Genomic DNA, 17,651 nt, shown 5'->3' on the forward strand with positions numbered 1-17,651 from the left:
CGTCTCCCCGAACCCCGTCAGCCGTGCGTCTGCCGCCCGTGCCCGCGAGCAGCGGCCCCATTCCCACTGTGCCGGCTCGCCGCTCCCGTGAGCAGGTGGCGTCTTCCCCCCAGAACGTTCCTAGCGTTGGAAACCCTCGCATCCCTCTCACCTCCCAGGGGCGCATCCCCATTGGAACTCCGAGGGGCGGACGGGCGTTTCGTATGAAAGGCCACGTGAGCCCCCTTTCGGTTCCTTCTGTGAGAGCTGGGGTCACGCTTACAAACACAGCACCAGCCGGGGGCTCGGGAGGGCACTGCCCCGAGCCGGGAGCCTGCTGGCCAGGTGGCAGGAGGGCACCATGCAGTGACCGCTTCCCAGGCGTGGCCTGGAGAGGAGGCTGAGTGGCCACGTGAGGACGGAAGGTCAGAGGACGCGGCGCCAAGGGCCAGGCTCTCTCCAAGGTCTTGGCAAAACGGAGCCTCAGCCACCCCCACAGGAGCCACAGTGAGGAGCGTCCCCGTGTGGGCTCGGTGTCCCCGGTAGGGACGGTCCCTGGCAGTGAGTCCGTTTACACGTGTTTATGGCTTCTGCTCCTCTGGGCGACTCCATGTGGCACAGAGGTTGGTGCCCAGCTGCTCCAAGCACGGTCCTCAGGCCAAGTCCTCCAAGTGCTTCTGAAATTGGGCCTCCAATCTGATGGGCCTCCAGTCTGATGGCCTCCGATCTGATGGCCTCCAATCTGATGGCCTCCAGCCTGATGGCCTCCGATCTGATGGCCTCCAATCTGATGGCCTCCAGCCTGATGGCCTCCAATCTGATGGCCTCCAGTCTGATGGCCTCGATCTGATGGCCTCCATCCTGATGCCTCCGATCTGATGGCCTCCAGTCTGATGGCCTCCGATCTGATGGCCTCCAGTCTGATGGCCTCCGATCTGATGGCCTCCAGTCTGATGGCCTCCGATCTGATGGCTCCGATCTGATGGGCCTCCAGTCTGATGGCCTCCGATCTGATGGCCTCCATCTGATGGCCTCCGATCTGATGCCTCCATCTGATGGCCTCCGTCTGATGGCCTCCAGTCTGATGGCCTCCGATCTGATGGCCTCCAGTCTGATGGCCTCCGATCTGATGGCCTCCAGTCTGATGGCCTCCGATCTGATGGCCTCCAGTCTGATGGCCTCCGATCTGATGGCCTCCAGCCTGATGGCCTCCGATCTGATGGCCTCCGATCTGATGGCCTCCAGTCTGATGGCCTCCATCTGATGGCCCTATCGATTCTGATGGCCTCCGATCTGATGGCCTCCAGTCTGATGGCCTCCGATCTGATGGCCTCCAGTCTGATGGCCTCGCATTTGATGGCCTCCGATCTGATGGCCCTCCGATCTGATGGCCTCCAGTCTGATTGCCTCCGAGTCTGATGGCCTCCATCTGATGCCTACGATCTGATGGCCTCCGATCTGATGGCCTCCAGTCTGATGGCCTCCGATTGGCCTCCAGTCTGATGGCCTCCGATCTGATGGCCTCCAGTCTGATGGCCTCCAGCCTGATGGCCTCTGATCTGATGGCCTCCGATCTGATGGCCTCCAGTCTGATGGCCTCCGATCTGATGGCCTCCAGCCTGATGGCCTCCGATCTGATGGCCTCCAGTCTGATGGCCTCCAGTCTGATGGCCTCCGATCTGATGGCCTCCAGTCTGATGGCCTCCAGTCTGATGGCCTCCGATCTGATGGCCTCCAGTCTGATGTCCTCCAGCCTGATGGCCTCCGATCTGATGGCCTCCAGTCTGATGGCCTCCAGTCTGATGGCCTCCGATCTGATGGCCTCCAGCCTGATGGCCCTCCAATCTGATGGCCTCCAGTCTGATGGCCTCCAGTCTGATGGCCTCCGATCTGATGGGCCTCCAGTCTGATGGGCCTCCAATCTGATGGCCTCCAGCCTGATGGCCTCCAATCTGATGGCCTCCAGTCTGATGGGCCTCCAATCTGATGGCCTCCAGTCTGATGGCCTCCAACTTGATGGCCTCCAGCCTGATGGCCTCCAATCTGATGGCCTCCAATCTGATGGCCTCCAGTCTGATGGCCTCCAATCTGATGGCCTCCAGTCTGATGGCCTCCGATCTGATGGCCTCCAGTCTGATGGCCTCCATCTGATGGCCTCTGATCTGATGGCCTCCGATCTGATGGCCTCCAGCCTGATGGCCTCCGATCTGATGGCCTCCGATCTGATGGCCTCCAGTCTGATGGCCTCCAGTCTGATGGCCTCCGATCTGATGGCCTCCAGTCTGATGGCCTCCAGTCTGATGGCCTCCGATCTGATGGCCTCCATCTGATGGCCTCCGATCTGATGGCCTCCAGTCTGATGGCCTCCGATCTGATGGCCTCCAGTCTGATGGCCTCCGATCTGAAGGCCTCCGATCTGATGGCCTCCGATCTGATGGCCTCCAGTCTGATGGCCTCCGATCTGATGGCCTCCAGACTGATGGCCTCCAATCTGATGGCCTCCAGTCTGATGGCCTCCGATCTGATGGCCTCCAGTCTGATGGCCTCCGATCTGATGGCCTCCAGCCTGATGGCCTCCGATCTGATGGCCTCCAGCCTGATGGCCTCCGATCTGATGGCCTCCAGTCTGATGGCCTCCGATCTGATGGCCTCCAGCCTGATGGCCTCCGATCTGATGGCCTCCAGTCTGATGGCCTCCGATCTGATGGCCTCCAGTCTGATGGCCTCCAGTCTGATGGCCTCCGATCTGATGGCCTCCAGTCTGATGGCCTCCAGTCTGATGGCCTCCGATCTGATGGCCTCCAGTCTGATGGCCTCCAGCCTGATGGCCTCCGATCTGATGGCCTCCAGTCTGATGGCCTCCAGTCTGATGGCCTCCGATCTGATGGCCTCCAGCCTGATGGCCTCCAATCTGATGGCCTCCAGTCTGATGGCCTCCAGTCTGATGGCCTCCGATCTGATGGGCCTCCAGTCTGATGGGCCTCCAATCTGATGGCCTCCAGCCTGATGGCCTCCAATCTGATGGCCTCCAGTCTGATGGGCCTCCAATCTGATGGCCTCCAGTCTGATGGCCTCCAACTTGATGGCCTCCAGCCTGATGGCCTCCAATCTGATGGCCTCCAGTCTGATGGGCCTCCAATCTGATGGCCTCCAGTCTGATGGCCTCCAACTTGATGGCCTCCGATCTGATGGCCTCCAGCGGAAAGAGGGCTCGAGGATCGCAGGTGGACATGGCAGAAATGGGCCATGCCCGGTGCCCGGGAGGGGGCGATGCTGGCCATCAGGCAGTCCCTGTTTAGAGGCCCCATCTCAGGAGCCTGTCCAGGCGGAACTTTCCTTTCCGTCACCTTGTCCCCAGGCCTCAGAGACAAGAGGGGCTTCCCCTCCTCTCCCTTTCTGCAGCCGAGGGCCGCGGAGCCTCCCACAGGCGCTCCTTGTCCACCCCCAGGCCCCGCAGTCACGCTGACGACTGGGCCTTTCTCCAGGTGTCAAAGGGGACAGTGGCCGGGCCTCTCCGAGGAGCCGGGGGCACCCGTGACGCCCGCAGAGCCCGCCTCGCGCCGGCAGCCTCAGGCCTGCCTGCCTCACGCGTCTTTTCCGTAACGAGCCGGGCGCTGCGGGTCCTCCTGTTGCGTTTTGGTTTCTGTCTCGTTAACTTCTGTTCTTATCGTTATCGTTTCCTTCCTTTGCTTTTGGGGTTATTTCCGAGCGGAGTGCTCAGCTCTTTAATTCTCAGCCTTTTAAATTTTACGATGTAAACAGTCAAGACCATAAGTGTATCTTGAAGTCCCGTGTTCAGCGCAGTGCATTTTTCCCAGTTCTGGTCATGTCTGAGTGTCTGTTACAATCACGTGTCTGACTTAAGAGTTCTCAGAAGGTGTTTTTAATTCCAGAGCACGTGGGGTCGGGGGCCTTTCAGTTTTCCTTTTAAAACGGATTTCTGACCTGACTGGGCTGTGCTCACGGCTTCCAGGTGTGTGTGCAGCCTGCTCTGTGGCCCAGGGGGTGGCCCAGTCCATCAAGTCCCGGGTGGACTTCATTTCTTTGTTACTCTTCACCCAAGGGTCTTTTTTCCATTGGTTTTTAGAGAGAGTGGAAGGGAGGGAGGAAGAGAGAGAGAGAGAAACATGGATGTGAGAGAGAGACACAGCACCCACCCCAGACCGGGGCCGGGGATGGAACCTGCAACCCAGGTACATGCCCTTGACTGGAATCGAACCCGGACCCTCCGGTGCACAGCCTGATGCTCCATCCCTGAGCCACACCGGCCAGGGCACAGGGCTGGCTCTTGTTTCCAGGCCTCTGCAGTAGACAGAGGGATGAAATACATACGTACATATGTGTGGTACATACGTACATACGTACATACGTGTAACACACCAGGAGCTGGACTGAAGGCTTCCATTCAGATCTGGGGCTGGTTGCATAGTCGGTTTGGCTTTAACCCACATCTCCTCCTCTCAGTAGCATCAGCACTGTCGCCGTTCCACACGGACACTCAGGTGACTGCAGCGTTGTCGCCAACCGGGGATTCCCAAGGGTGCTCGCCTTGGTCTGTGCGTGGCCCAGGGCTGAGTGGCCAGTGTGCGGTCTCCCTGTCGCTGGGGCACCTCTCTCTGGGGCTCATTTCTTTCGCCTCCCCTGGATATTTAGAGATTGCATTTTAAGTTTAATTTTGTCTGCAGTCACGTAAAATCTTTGCATGATTCTAAGACCAAATCTACACAAAGAGGCAGCTCCCAGGCCTCGTGCTGCAGGGCCCACGGCTGCCCTGGTCCCGGGCAGAGGCACCTCGGGACAGCAGCCGCCGGTCCTGGGCAGGTGCCCTCACCAGGTGGTCTTGCCTCCTGCACAGGTGGCCAGGCAGGAGGGCAGGATCATCCTGACGTCGGGGCTGCCGTACCACACGGTGAGGACCCCCTGTGGGCCCCGCCCCTTGCACCCCCCACAGCTCTGCTGTGGGCCAGCGGCCCTCTGGCATCCTGGTGGGCTGAGGGGAAGCTTGGGGGGCCGGGGGCAGGGCTGGGGGGCCGGGGGCCCAGGGCTGGGGGGCCGGGGGCAGGGCGGCCGGGGCGGTTCTGGGCTCAGCGCCGATCTCTCCGCAGCTCCGGTCCCAGGTCGGGGCTGGGCGCTGCCTCTGGGTGGACTGCAGCCTCAAGGCCCCGCAGCAGGCCAAGGCCGTGCTCAGACACTTCAACGTGCGCGTCACCCACGCAGACGTCTTCAGCCGCTGCCAGGTGAGTCGCGCCCTGGCCGGCCTCGGGCCGGGAGTCCTGCCAGGGGGCTGGACACCGAGGCCACCTGCCTTGGCGTTTCTGCTCATCTGAGCTGTCGCCACTGCGTCATTTTCTCCTCTTCTGCCCACCCGATCCCCACACCCCACGCCAGGTGGGTACGGGCTGCGGGCAAGGGAGCTACTCCGATGCGATGATGTCTGTCAGACCTGGACTGCCCTGCGCCGGGCGGCCTCGAGGGCCTCGGGGGGAGGGAAGGAAGCCTGGAAGTCCTCTCTGGCTGGGTCCACCCGACATCCGGAGGCCGGGTGAGGAAATCCCAGCGCCCGGGACTGTCCGGATCCTGGGTCGAGACCCGAGCGGGGTCGGGCTGGGCGCCCTGTGCTGACTCACCCGCCCTGCGCCCGGGCCTCTGAGCGCTGAGCCCCTGCCTGCCTGGGGGTTGTCTGGCTGAGGGGGTGCAGCCTTTCAGCTGGTCCTGCGGGCTGGGCCAGGCCTCCTGGCGCAGAACATTCTGGAATCCAGGCCCCCATGAGGAGGGGCCCGCCAAGCCCGCCTCGGGCTGGTTACGGCAGCAGCCCCTCCGGCCGCCCCTCCGAGTGTGAGGAAGGAAGGAAGGGGAGGCCTGCGGCAGGCGGGCCCTGCCCTGCCGGGGCCACGGGGCCACAGGCAGCGGAGCCACTCCGGCCTCCCCTGCGGCCGGGGGACAGGAACCCTGTCGCTGCCTCGCTGCCTCTGTGTGCAGCAGAGGGGGGTGGTGCTGTCAAGGCCCCAGGGCCTCCCAGAAGCGGGAGGCGCGTTAATGAGCTTCAGAGAAAACAGGAAGTTGGGGAGCTGGGAGGAAGTCCCCTCTGGCTCCCTGGGAAGCGTGAGCTGGGGAGCAACCTGATGTCCATCAGCTGGAGGACAGGCCTGGAGGGGGCCGTCAGGAGGCTGTACCCTCCGCCCCTGGGAGGCAGAGCTCCCCCTGGTGGCCCCGCAGTGGCTGTGGGGCAGGCAGTGCTCGGCAGAAGTGGACGGATTCGGAGTGCCTGACCACAGGGCAGGAGGGGAGGGCGTGCAGCTGTGTGCAGCTGTGGTGGGCGCCGCAGGGCAGAGGGTCAGTAGGGTTGACGGGTGCGGCCAGGTTCCCAGGTTTCAGGCTGAGCCCTGGGGCTGGTGGGGAGGGGGGTGGGGACACGAGAAGGGGGTTGGGCTGCCTCAGCCCCCAACTCGCTGCCCAGCGGGGGCCCTGCCACCATCCCGTTTGCACGTGGTCACTGGTGAGGAGGAGGGACAGTGCAGCTGCCCTGACTCGCATAAGAGGCCACGGCGGGAGGGGGTGGGTTCTCAGGCAGAGACCTGTGTGCGTGGCCCCAGTGGGGGCTGGCGCTGCCCGGGCAGCAGGTGATGGCACCCAGTCGGCTTTGTCAGGAAGTGGGGACCCTCGGGCCTGGGGAGCCACTGAAGTGCACAGCTGTCCACAGCTCCCAGCGGGCTCAGCCCCAGAGGAAACAGGCAGGTGGCCCCGGGCAGGACCCCCGGGTGCCAGGCAGGTGTTTTGGAGGATCCACAGGCCCCCAGAAAGGCGGGACAGGGCCAAGTGAGCAGAGAAGGGGGTCTCTGAGAAGCCAGGGTTTCTAACTTGAACCCCGCCTAGTGACCAGGGAGGCGGAGGGGGTGGGGAGGGGAGGGGGAGGCGCGCTGTGTGCGTTAGTGCTGAGGCCAGAGCCGGGTCCCTGTCGCAGGAGCAGCAGCTTCCTGCCCAGTGGCAGGGGCATCTGTGGGGTCCAGGCGGCCTCAGGCCTCGGTCCAGCCCACTCTGCTCCGAGCCCCTTGTGTGGCCCTCCCAGCAGCAGCTGGGGACAGCTGAGCGCCGCCCTGCCCAGTGCCCGGGAGATGCTGTTCCCAGGGCGGCCAGGGGCCCCAGGCCCTCACAGGGGGACGCCGACAGGCCCAGAACTCCCAGAACCGGCGCCACACGGTGCGCCAGGAGGTAGGCTGAGGCGGCCCCTGCCCCCACCCGCACTGCACCGCACGAGGCTGGGTCTGCTCCTACACTGTCTGGACGTCAGAGGGCGCTGGCGGCAGAGCGGTGCCCTCAGACTGACCCACGGGGCCTCTGTGCTGTGTCCGCAGCAGGGCCGCCCGCACCCCCAGCCCAGCCTGAGTGCCCTGGACGCTGGCTCCCAGCCCCTGCCCCGCCCTGGCCAGAGCTGGCCGCCTCCCTGGAGAGCTCCCGCCGGTCGTTTCCATCCCTTCCCTTCCTTCTGCTATTTTGGTGCCGTTCCCAGAGGGAAACACACTCAGTGCACGAGCTCCCAGAGCAGGCCTCCCGTCCGGGCTGGGGCCGGGCACCCGGGGTGCGTGAAGGTGGGAGAGGCAGCGGGGCGGGGGCGCCTGCAGCCCTGCACCCCCAGCGCCCAGCACCTGACCCCCGGCAGTGGCCGCTGTGCGTGGGGGTGCCCTGGGCACGGGCAGGCGATTTCTGGGCCGCCGGCGGTGGGACGGGGAGCCCTGCGAGCCGCAGGTGGGTATGGGCGGAGGGCGGGATGCGGCCCGCAGCTGGCCATCGGGCCCGGGACTGTCCGCCAGCGGCCGCTGCCAGGAGCACGTTCCCAGTGCCGTCCATGGGAAAATATTTTATCAAAGAAGTTTGAGTTAAAAAAAGCCTGCGCACGAACCCTGACACGGCCGGCACGGCGCCTATTTTTACTGCCCCTCAGTCCCCGCGGCGAGAGCGCCCAGCCCGCAGGAGGGGGTCCCGGATGTCAGCTACGTGGCCCCGGAAGGGGGCCCCCAGATAGTGGCATGTGAGGGGGACTCCGGGCAGCTGCTCCCAGTGCCCACACCCAGAGCCCAGGCTGGCGGGCGGTGGGATGCCCGTGCTGGCCCCGCCCCGGCCCAGAGACCTGCCTCTCCTGACGACCAGCCCCAGACAGAGGGACAGGCAGGAAGAGGCTCGGAGTGCTGGCCCCACCCTCCCGGCCACTGTGCTCAGGCCCCCAGCCCAGTTCCCACACTCGGTGCCCCTGGGGTCACACAGGCACAAAGGCTGCGGGAGGGAGGGGCCTTGGGGCCCAGAGGCCGGTCAGCAGCCGGCGGGGCGGCTGGCGTGGAGGCCCCAGAGCTGTCAGAGTCACAGGGGCTGGGCCCCGAGTGCCCCAGACTGGACGCTGGCTGGGACGATAGCCCAATGGGCAGGGTCAGCACAGCCCCAGGAGCGGCAGCGGGTGGGCCAGGCTGGTCACCTCATCCCACAAGGCCCCCGGCCCTCCCTCCCCACAGTCCATGGGGCCTCCGGCTGCCCCTCTCCTGTCAGGGAACCCTGGTCCCACCAGATGGCCCCTGGGGGACCTGGACCCCACCATCCTGGGGCGCTGTGGCTCCTGTGGCCCTGACCCAACCTCAGCCACTTCAGGAAGGGCCTTGGCACTGAGCCAGCTGACACCCATGCCCTTCCCACCGAAGCCGCTGCTGGACACCGCGGCCTGGCCTCAGCCCGGCCCTCATGCGTCCTCCCCGGGGCCCAAACCCGTGCCCAGGAGGGAGGCATGCGTGTCCCCAGCCTGGTTTAGACCCACAGGCAGCGCCACTGCCCTCTGGACCTCTGTCCCAAGTGATTCTCATGGGCTCCCATGAGCCCTCGGGGCCTCCGGCAGGCTTCTCCGGCTGCACCCTGGACGTTGACGAAAGTGTGAACACAGGCCCCGTCCACTTCGAGCGGGTGGCAAGCTTAAAGTCGAAACGGTGCGCCCAGCGTAGGAGCAGCGCGCTGCCCAGGCTGCTGGGGAGACGGGCCCGCAGGCACGTGACACCCGTGGTCGGTGTCCGGCCTGTCCACGGCCGTGACACCCGCTGGAGCCACACCCATGGCAGGGCTGATGGGCAGCTGGTGCAGCCTAACAGGCAGGGGTGGGGGTGGCACCATCAGCCTGTGTGACCCTGAGGCCCAGGGTTGGGGTTAGGGCGCCGCAGCCTTGAAGCTAAATCACGTCTTGGCGGCCACAGTGCCCCTCATGTGCCCAGGCCCGTGGCTGCTCCCCTAGGACAGAGCGGCCCTTTCAGGCCTGTGGCAGGGGTGCCCGGGGGCCTGGGTGGCATCTGGTGGGGGGCACTCTTCTTGCTTTGGAACAGTTGCAGCCCCAGAGCACAAGTGGGCCCAGGAGCCAGGGCCGCCAGCCTCAGACGGGGGGTGACGGGCTGACCCTGCAGACTGCTGGCTGCTGGGCCTGGATGGAGGAGGTGGAACGGGCCAGGGGCTGCAGGTACAGGGCCCAGGCCATGGGCGGCTGTGGCTTGAGTCGGGGGAGGGGCCTCAAGGTGGCCAAGGGGTCTGCCAGGCAGTGACCACTCCACCCACGGTCTGGCAGGCAGCAGGGCCCCCTGTGGGCGTGAGTCTCCCCCACCTTCTGAGGCTGTCAGAGTCCCTGTGGGAGCAGCCTGGCCGGCAGGTTCTGGGAGCCATGCCTCTGGGTGAGACCCCTGCCAGCTGGGCGGGGGGGAGGCCCGATCAGCCAAGCCCGCACCCTCCTGGGTGCCCTGGGGGGTCCCGCAGAGAAGTGGGCAGAGCTGGGCTTGGCAGCAACTGCTGCTTCCTCCCCGTCTCCCAAACCCATGTGAGAGGCACAGGCACTCAGCCCAACGCCGCAGCCCTGGGAGGCAGGAGACCCCTGACCCTCCTCACTGCCGGCCCCCTTTCCCCTCAGCCCTGTGCAGCCTCCCTGGCCCCCCAATACCAGCCCTGTGCAGCCTCCCTGGCCCCGTCCCCCTTGCTCCTGCAGCATCCGACCCCCACCCCCCGCCTGGCCTGGCAGGGTAGGTGCTGCCCCCCCCCCCCAGGAGGTCCTCCTGGCCCCTGGCCCCGTCTCACTGAGGCTCTTTGGAGGAGCACCTTGGGGTTCTCTCTCCCTGGACCCGGATGGGGGACAGGGGTGGCCCCGGCCTTAGTGCAGCCCCCGGGGAGTGGGCGGCAGGCGAGAAGGTGAGGAGCTCAGCCCGGGACCGCGGGGCCTGGGTCGGGCCAGCCACCTGCTGCCTGAGCGCCTGGCCCTCCGGTGGGAGGGGACAGCCCGGGGCCGCCCCTGGTCCCGCAGCCGGACGCTGTCCAGGCCCAGGACTGCCGGCTCCCCCAGCCTCTCCGCACCCGCAGCCTGGGAGGGGGTGGCCCCGGGCGCGGGAAGGCGGGCAGGCGGGCGGCCGTTTGCTTTTGAATCTCCTGGCGCCCTGAGTGGCCCTTTCAAAGGCCGGCGGGGGCGGGAGCGGTTCCCAGGCGCGCCCCGCCCTCGCGCCCCTCCCCCCGCTTTCCCACGGCCGCCGGCGGGTTCTCACGCCGCCCCTCCCCCGCCTGGGAATGGCTGCGCGGTCCGAGCCGGCCCGGGCGCCTCCGGGCTCCTGGAGCGGGAGGGGTGTCACGCCCGGGGGCGCTCCGAGGCTGGGGGCGCTCCGAGGCCGGGGGAGGGGGGAGAGGGCGCTCCGAGGCAGGGGGGGGGGGGGCGTGCGTATGTGCCGCCTGGGAGGTACTGGGGGGGCCCAGGGAGGGGTTGGTATGTGCAGCCTGGGGCTGCTCTAGGCAAGGGGCGACCCCTCACCCGCCCCCCCCTTCCTCCAAGGGCCTGGGGTCAGAGGGCATCGTCTGGCCCCGATTCTGTTTGATTTAACCCAGGACAGGTGGTTGCCCTGCGCCCATGTCCTGGAGAAATGGGTCCCAGGCCCGCCTGCTGCGCCCGGGACAGTGGCCGACCGGCCCTGGGCCTGGGCACTACGGCTCTGAGCCGGTGTGGTGTAGACGCAGGTGTAGACGCAGGTGCAGCCGCAGGTGCAGCCGCAGTGCGGCCTCAGGCAGCTCACTGCCCCTTTTACCGGGAACACTCGCCTCTTCTTCCAGGAGGGGCCTTGGCTGGCTGTGCGGCCTCACCTGGCGGCCCTGGGCCTGCTGGCCCCACACCTGGGTCTCCAGGTGGCACAGTTGTAGAGTGAGGCTCAAGGGGCCACAGCTCCTGGGGGGAGGGGCGAGTAGGAGGCCTGCCTGCTTGTCCCTGCCTGCAGGCCCAGGGGTCGCCCTCACACTCCCGTGTCCCTGGCAGGGGCGCCCTTGGGCGGGCAGTGCCTCCCAGTCAGGCTCCAGCTGTCCTTGTGCCAGGGCAGCTAAGACGGGGCTGTCCTCCCCTGCCAGCCCCCTTCCTCCCCCTCCATCGGGGGCGCCTGGTTCACCCCGCGATGGCCGTTGAGGACCCCACTGCTGGTTGCTGCTGCTCAGCCGCTTGGCAGCGTGTTCTGGGTTTAGGCCAAGGGCTCCACTCCCAGGAAGTCGGGATGAGGTGGCCCTCCTGTCCCGGGGCAGGAGGTGGGCCCAGGGAGCTGGGGGAGGTCCTGTCAGGGGGCCTGGCCCACACCCCTCTGTGAGGCCCAGGGCCAGACTTGGGGTCCCAGCCCTGTGAGGCTGCAGACGCCATGAGCCCAGCCTGTCAGGGAAAGTCCCAGATGCAGCTGCCCCCTCTCCGTCTGCTCGGAGACGCGCTTATCTAGGACTCCTCGAACCCCAAAAACGAGCGCTCGGAACACACCCCCTCATTGCCCGGTGAGGGCACACAGGCATCTGTCCTGGCTGCTCACACGGACATGGGGTCAGGGAGACAGGCAGACACGGGCGTGCTGGGTGCTGGCGTGCTCACCCATACACATGGTGTTCCTGAGACACCTGGCCCCCCGGGGACTCCTGGGGTCCCAGTGCCCCCAGGGGACCTGCCCTGTGCTGACAGCGCCCGAGGCCCATCCCCCCCCCCCCCCCCCCCGCTTGCTCTGTGCAGACATTGTCCTGCCCCACAAAGGGGATGGGCAGTGGCCGGGCGGGGGAGGGGCTGGGCCCGTGGGAATAGACCTTCCGGGCCTGGGGGTGGGGTGTGCGCAGCGAGGACCTGCAGGGCCACCAGCCCAGGGCCCAGGCGCTGAGGGCGAGGCCCAGGGCTGGGGGACCTAGTCGTTAGCGGGGTCCTGGGAACAGCAGAGCCGGCCAGAGCACATTCCCCGGCCCTCCCGCCCCCACCAGCATCTCCCGGGGACGTGGGACCGAGCGGGGTCTCCGGGGGCAAAGCTGGGCGACGCGTATCGCGGAGGAGACCTCTGGGAGCAGATGGCCTGGGCCCACAGGTTGCTGCTGGGCGGGCGTGGGAGAGTGAGGTGTGGAGCAGACCCAGGCCTGGGCGCCTGATGGCTTCCTCCTACAGCCCCGCCCCGTCCAGTGAGGTGTCAGGCGACACCCAGGCCCCCAGGCCGGGCCTGCATCCCAGCCCTTCCTCCCAGCCCTGAGCCCAGCACCATTTGTTGAGATGTCTGGACTGGAGGGCGGGGGGTGGGCGTCAAGGTGGACAAGCTGCTGGGAGAGGCCTGGACCCTCTGGCCTCCGGCGAGCAGCCCTGGCTGCGGGGGTGGGGGCTCAGCAGGGACCAAATGGGCAGCCCCCTGGGGACTGGGACGCGTCTCCAGAAGCTGAGGCGTCCGTGCACCCCATTTCCCCGAAGCACCTGGGACGCGACTCAGAAGGTGCCAGAGCCACCTGAGGCCGAGCTGGGGGGGGGGGGGGGGGCGGTGCTTCTGTCCAACATTGGCGCTTGGCTGTCCGCCAGGTTCCTGCAAATGAGCGAGAAGCCGCCGTTACCCGGAGTAGCCTCAGCTCAGCCCAGCGCCCTTCCTCCTGCTGTGGGGGCAGAACCCCAGGGCACCAGGCTGACCACTCCCCTCCCCCGCGGGGGCCCGACTCCCACTGAGGGGAGTGCAGGTGCAGGCGGGGTCCTGGTCCCAACCCTCCCGGGGAGTCGCCGGGGTCGGGCCCAGAGTGGAGGCCCCTCTGACCAGCCCTAGCTGGAAGGTGCTGGGGGCGTGGGGGACGGGCCAGGGCCTCCTGCCAAGGGGCTCCTCCACGGCACCCAGCACCCTCGGGAGCACGGCTGTCGCATGCCCCTGCCTAGCGGGACCCAGGGCAACACATAACCCACCCCCCGCCTCTGCACCCCCCAGTGAGGCTGGGGGCTCAGGGCTGATTGGGCTCAGGGGGTCCAGTTTGCTGCACTCAGTGGTGGGCAGGGCAGGGGGCTCTGGGAAGAGCCTGTCGAGAGGGCCCTCCCCACCCGCACCCATACACCAGCTCTTCTGGGCAGGTGGGCACCGGGACAGGCAGTGACCTGGCCTCTGGGTCAGCCCTGGCTCGTGGGCCGGGTCCATTCCCTGCAGGTGTGGCTGGGATTCTGGCGCCGAGCAGAGCCGGTCGGCTCAGGGGTAGCCTTCCCTCGGCCCCTGGGACTGACCCCTCTGGGCCCTCCAGCTGTGGCCCCCCACGTCTCGGCCGCAGAGGATGGCCAGGTGTTCCAGGGCCTGCTGTGGCCCCACCTCAGACCCTCTCCAGCCCCGAGACCCACCTCCAGGGAAGTGGCCAGAGCAGCCCTCGTCCACCCTCCTTCGCCCGGGGGCTGCAGGGGCAGAGCACCAGGGGGCCCTGGCAGTGCCCAGGCCCGGCCCTCGTGGTGGCCCCGCACGTGGGCTCCTGCCCGGCCCCAGGCTGTCCCTGGGCTGCCCTGAGTCAGGCGGCACTGGGCGGGTGCTGGCTGCTTGCCGCCTCCCAGCCAAGCCGTGGGAACCAGGAGAGCAGGCGGACCCCTGGGACTGGGAGCCAGCAGCCTTCCCAGCCCCTCCTACCCACTCACCTGGCCCTGCCCTCCCAGCCGGGCTCTGGGGGCGGCAGCCAGCCCAGCCCTGCCCTCAGGCTTCCTCGCTGTGTGGGGGGGCCTGGACAGTCTCTCTGCCCAAGGCTGGGGTCTGCCTGGGCCCCAGGAGGTGGGGTGGCTCCAAGGCCCTGTGCACACTCCCCTCGGCCAGCAGGGCTGTGTGGGGTCCTGGCCGCCGGGCCCTGGGACTGGGCAGGTCAGTCCCTCAGGCGCCCTTTTCTTCCCAATGGGAGGCCAGAGGCGCCGCTGCCCCCTGGGTGTCAGAGAGCCCTTGGGTGGACGGGCACTGAGCCCAGCCCTGAGCCCCCGGGGCCGCGCACAGGCTCGCGCGAGGGGCCACGGCCCCCCAGCAGTGGGCAGGCAGAGTGCAGCACCTCGGAGTGCATGGGAGCCAGAGCCGCAGGGGAGCCGGGTGCCAGGTCTCCTGCTGTGGGAAGCAGGGGCGGGGGCGGGGGGGGCAGGAACCGGCTTTTCCAGCCGTAGGGTGGGGTGGGGTGGGGGCAGGGCTCTCAGGGCCTATCGGGGTGACAGTGGGCACCAGCCGTGGGAACTCTGGCACCGGTGGTTCCCGAGGGTGTGGCCAGGGCCCTGTGGATGGCACCGCGTGTGCCTGCTGCCGTGACTCAGCGTGAGCTGGCCGCCCCGCCCAGGCGTGCACACTGGCCCGGGTCCTGGGAAGCTGGCGACCCTCACAGAGGCCCTCCCGGCCTGCGCTCTGCCCCTGCTGCTGGTTGGTCCTGCGTCTGCTGTCTCTCCGTGGCCTGTCCCTCGGTGGCCTGGACAGGGAGAGCAGGGCCATGGCAGGCGGCTCAGGACAGCTCAGCTGGACCTGGAGTGACCACAGGCCAGACCTCAGCCAGGGCTTGGCCTGCACTCCTGGCCCCAGAGCCCCGTAGACCTGCCACCAGGGACACGGCACAGCCTCCCTGTGCCAGAGGCTGAGTGGGGGGCAGGAGGCTCTTGGGGTGGGGCGGCTCTGCGGTGGGATCAGCCCTGCCTCCCCATCCAAGTCCCCCCAGCAGAGGCGGCCCACCCACCCGGGAGTCCCTGCCACCCACCCTCGCCTGCCAGCTGCAGAGCCGGAGACCAGCAGGGAGGCCCCAGGTGGAGCTCAGGGTGTCGAAAGGCCGTGGGAAAGGGTGTGTGGGGGCAGGGCGGCACTGCCCTGACGTGGGCTCACCTGCAGCTCCCGGGCCTGAGGCCACCGCCTACCCACCGGCCCCAGAGCCATGTCACCAGGGCACTTCCAGCTCACTCAGGAGGGCGTCCCTCCTGCAGCCTAGGAACCCCCCCCCCCCCCCCCCCCGCCGCCCGATTTCCACGGCGGGAAGGGCTCTGACCAGTGTGCTCTGCATACCCACCCAGGAGCCGAGTCTCCATGGGTGCAGACCCTCACCCGCTCCCATGCCCCACACCCGTCACCCAAAGGAATCCTGGGATCCAGACCCTCCCCTGGGGCAGCTGCATGGGGAGGGCAAGGTGGACCCCAAGCCTTGCTCGCACCCCGGGTTGACTGGCTCACAGGAGCCCACTGTGGGGCCTGGACAAGGACCCTGCACAGCAGCAGCGCGACTTCACCCCTGACCCCGCGGGGACTTGGTGCAGAGAGAGGCCTGGACACTGAACTGGCCCTGGCAACCCCCGATGGGCCGCAAGGTCAGGGCAGCCGTGGTGTGGGCCCTGCACCCCCTGGGCCGGCCAGGGAGGACACCAGGCAGTGGCTGGGCCCTGCAGGGTCTCAGGAGCCAGGAGAAGCTGCAGGCAGGGAGGGCTCCCAGGAGGTGGTGCACCCGGGTCCTGCCGGGAGCGGGAGGGACGTGTTGTCTACAGGAAGCACCCTCCAGACCCAGAGCTGCGAGGAGCAGGGTGGAGGGGGGGGGCGGGAGGCCCCCCTCAGCCCTGCTCTGTCCCCAGGCCTGTAACTGTGACCAGTACCTGAAGGTCTCCAGGGACCTGATGACACAGCTCGTGGGGCTCAGTGGCCAGGGAGACCCCAGCAGCGCCGGTGAGTGTGCCCCAAGGCTGGCGGGACCCCGCTGCTGGCTGCCCCTGGGCTCCCTTGCAGGGGTGCGGGCGGGGCGGGCAGGTGGGGAGACAGCACCCTGCAGGCTTGGGATGCGAAGGCTGCTCTGCAGGAGAGGACGCCACGGCCACAGGGCCCGCTTGGTGCTGCCCAGCCGTCCGAGCACACGCGGCCTCAGCAACACGAACCAGCGGGGCCTGGGCAGACGGAGCAGGACAAGCCCAGCCACCCACCCGCCAGGGCCGGTCCAACCCAGCGCCCAGCCTCAGTTTCCCTTTTTGGAAACTTAGAAAGAGGAGGGTGGCCATGACGTTGCGGCTGGTCGGTGAACGGGCCCTGTCCTCGGCCACTGTCTCCTGCCTCCGGGGAGAGGGGCCCGGTGAGAGCCATGCAGGGACCTCTGGGGTCTCTGGGGGGACGGGGTGGATAAGGGGCATCTTAGGGCCCTCTTGTGGGGTCATCCTGAGGCCAGGGTGCTTCTCTGGGAACCTGACGTCCCACCCAGCTGCTCCTGTCCTTCCCGCCTCTCTCTGAAGTGTGGGGTCAGCGTAGGGGCCCCCACACCACGGGTGAGCCGTCCTGGCAGCCCATGTCCACCCCAGTTAAGGCCCGGGAGGGAAGGACTTGGCTGTGCCCTCCGCAGGGCCCCCTGTCACCCCCAGGCTCTCGCTGGTGTGGGGGGGGGGGCGCGCCCATGCCCGTCTAGTGCCCCAGGAACCACTAGGGAAGGGCCAGGGTCAGGCCGGGCCGAGCAGAGAGGCCAGATGGAGGTCGTGGCCTTGCTGGGCTCCAGGAGGCCATGGGCTGAGGGGCGTCCCCTACTCAGACCCCGGCCCAGCTCCTCCGGGGCCAGCTGTAGGGAAATGTCTGCCAAGCAAATTACGAGGGCGCACAGGGCGGGGAGGCTGCTCCTGCCGGCTGAGCTGGGCACCCTGAGCTCCAGCAGGGGCCCCAGGTCCCGCCACCTGCCCTGGTGCCGATTGTGCAAGGACTCCTGGTAATGGCTTATCTGCTCATCACACGCGGGCCGCCCGCAGGCCCCTGGTGCCTGAGACCTTTGAGCCCCAAGAACCGTCCAAGGCGTGCGTTCCCATGGGCTGGGCCTGGACTGGCACTGACGCCTCTTGCCCCTGCCCTTTGGCCCTCGCCCCCGGGGGTGAGGGCGAGGCTGGGCTGCCAGGGCCCGGTTCTCAGGGGTTCCTGATGTCCTTGATTGACAGGTGACAAGGCCCAGAGCGAGGACACACAGGAGCCAGGTGAGCACTGGGACGGCCCACGGAGGACGCCGGGCCCGGCACCTGGCCTGCCCTGAGACCGGGTTTGGGTCCGGCCCCGTAGAGGGACCACCGGAGGGGACGGTCCTGTGCCCGGGGCTGGCGGGGTCAGTGGTGGGAGCGAGGGGGAGGTAGGGTGGGGTCCCTGGGGAGGGGAGGAGAGGGGTGGGCGCCGGGAAGCCAGGCCTCAGGTGGCTGCCTCCACCCACCCAGGCTCCGCCCCCGGGGAGACGCCGGGCCTCACATATGACCCCCCCTGCCGCTGGCTGGAGGCGGCGGAGCTGCGGGCCCGCGACCCGGCCACGCTGGGCAACGGCACGCGGCTGCAGCTGGCGGGGGTCCCGGCGGGCGTGCTGCGGCGGCCAGGCCTGCGCCACTTCTTCTGCTGCTCCGGCTGTGGCAAGGTCTTCTGGGAGGGCTCCCACCTGGGCCGCGTGGCCTC

General features: G+C 67.8%; 1 protein-coding gene across 2 annotated transcripts in view; it reads left to right on the plus strand.

Annotated features, from left to right (window-relative positions):
* EXD3 (exonuclease 3'-5' domain containing 3) overlaps nucleotides 1–17,651 on the plus strand; it is a 46,121-nt gene that overhangs the window by 28,351 nt on the left and 119 nt on the right. For both annotated transcript variants that reach the window (XM_036306919.1, XM_036306920.1), the window contains 5 exons: nucleotides 4,835–4,888; nucleotides 5,085–5,216; nucleotides 15,827–15,917; nucleotides 17,156–17,191; nucleotides 17,423–17,651. The exon at nucleotides 17,423–17,651 is cut by the window's right edge and continues 119 nt beyond it. In XM_036306919.1, the coding sequence (XP_036162812.1) occupies nucleotides 4,835–4,888; nucleotides 5,085–5,216; nucleotides 15,827–15,917; nucleotides 17,156–17,191; nucleotides 17,423–17,651 (542 nt within the window). The remainder of the gene's footprint in view (nucleotides 1–4,834; nucleotides 4,889–5,084; nucleotides 5,217–15,826; nucleotides 15,918–17,155; nucleotides 17,192–17,422) is intronic.

This window comes from Myotis myotis, unplaced genomic scaffold (genome assembly GCF_014108235.1).
Source record: "Myotis myotis isolate mMyoMyo1 unplaced genomic scaffold, mMyoMyo1.p scaffold_m19_p_44, whole genome shotgun sequence".
Taxonomy (NCBI): Eukaryota; Metazoa; Chordata; class Mammalia; order Chiroptera; family Vespertilionidae; genus Myotis; species Myotis myotis.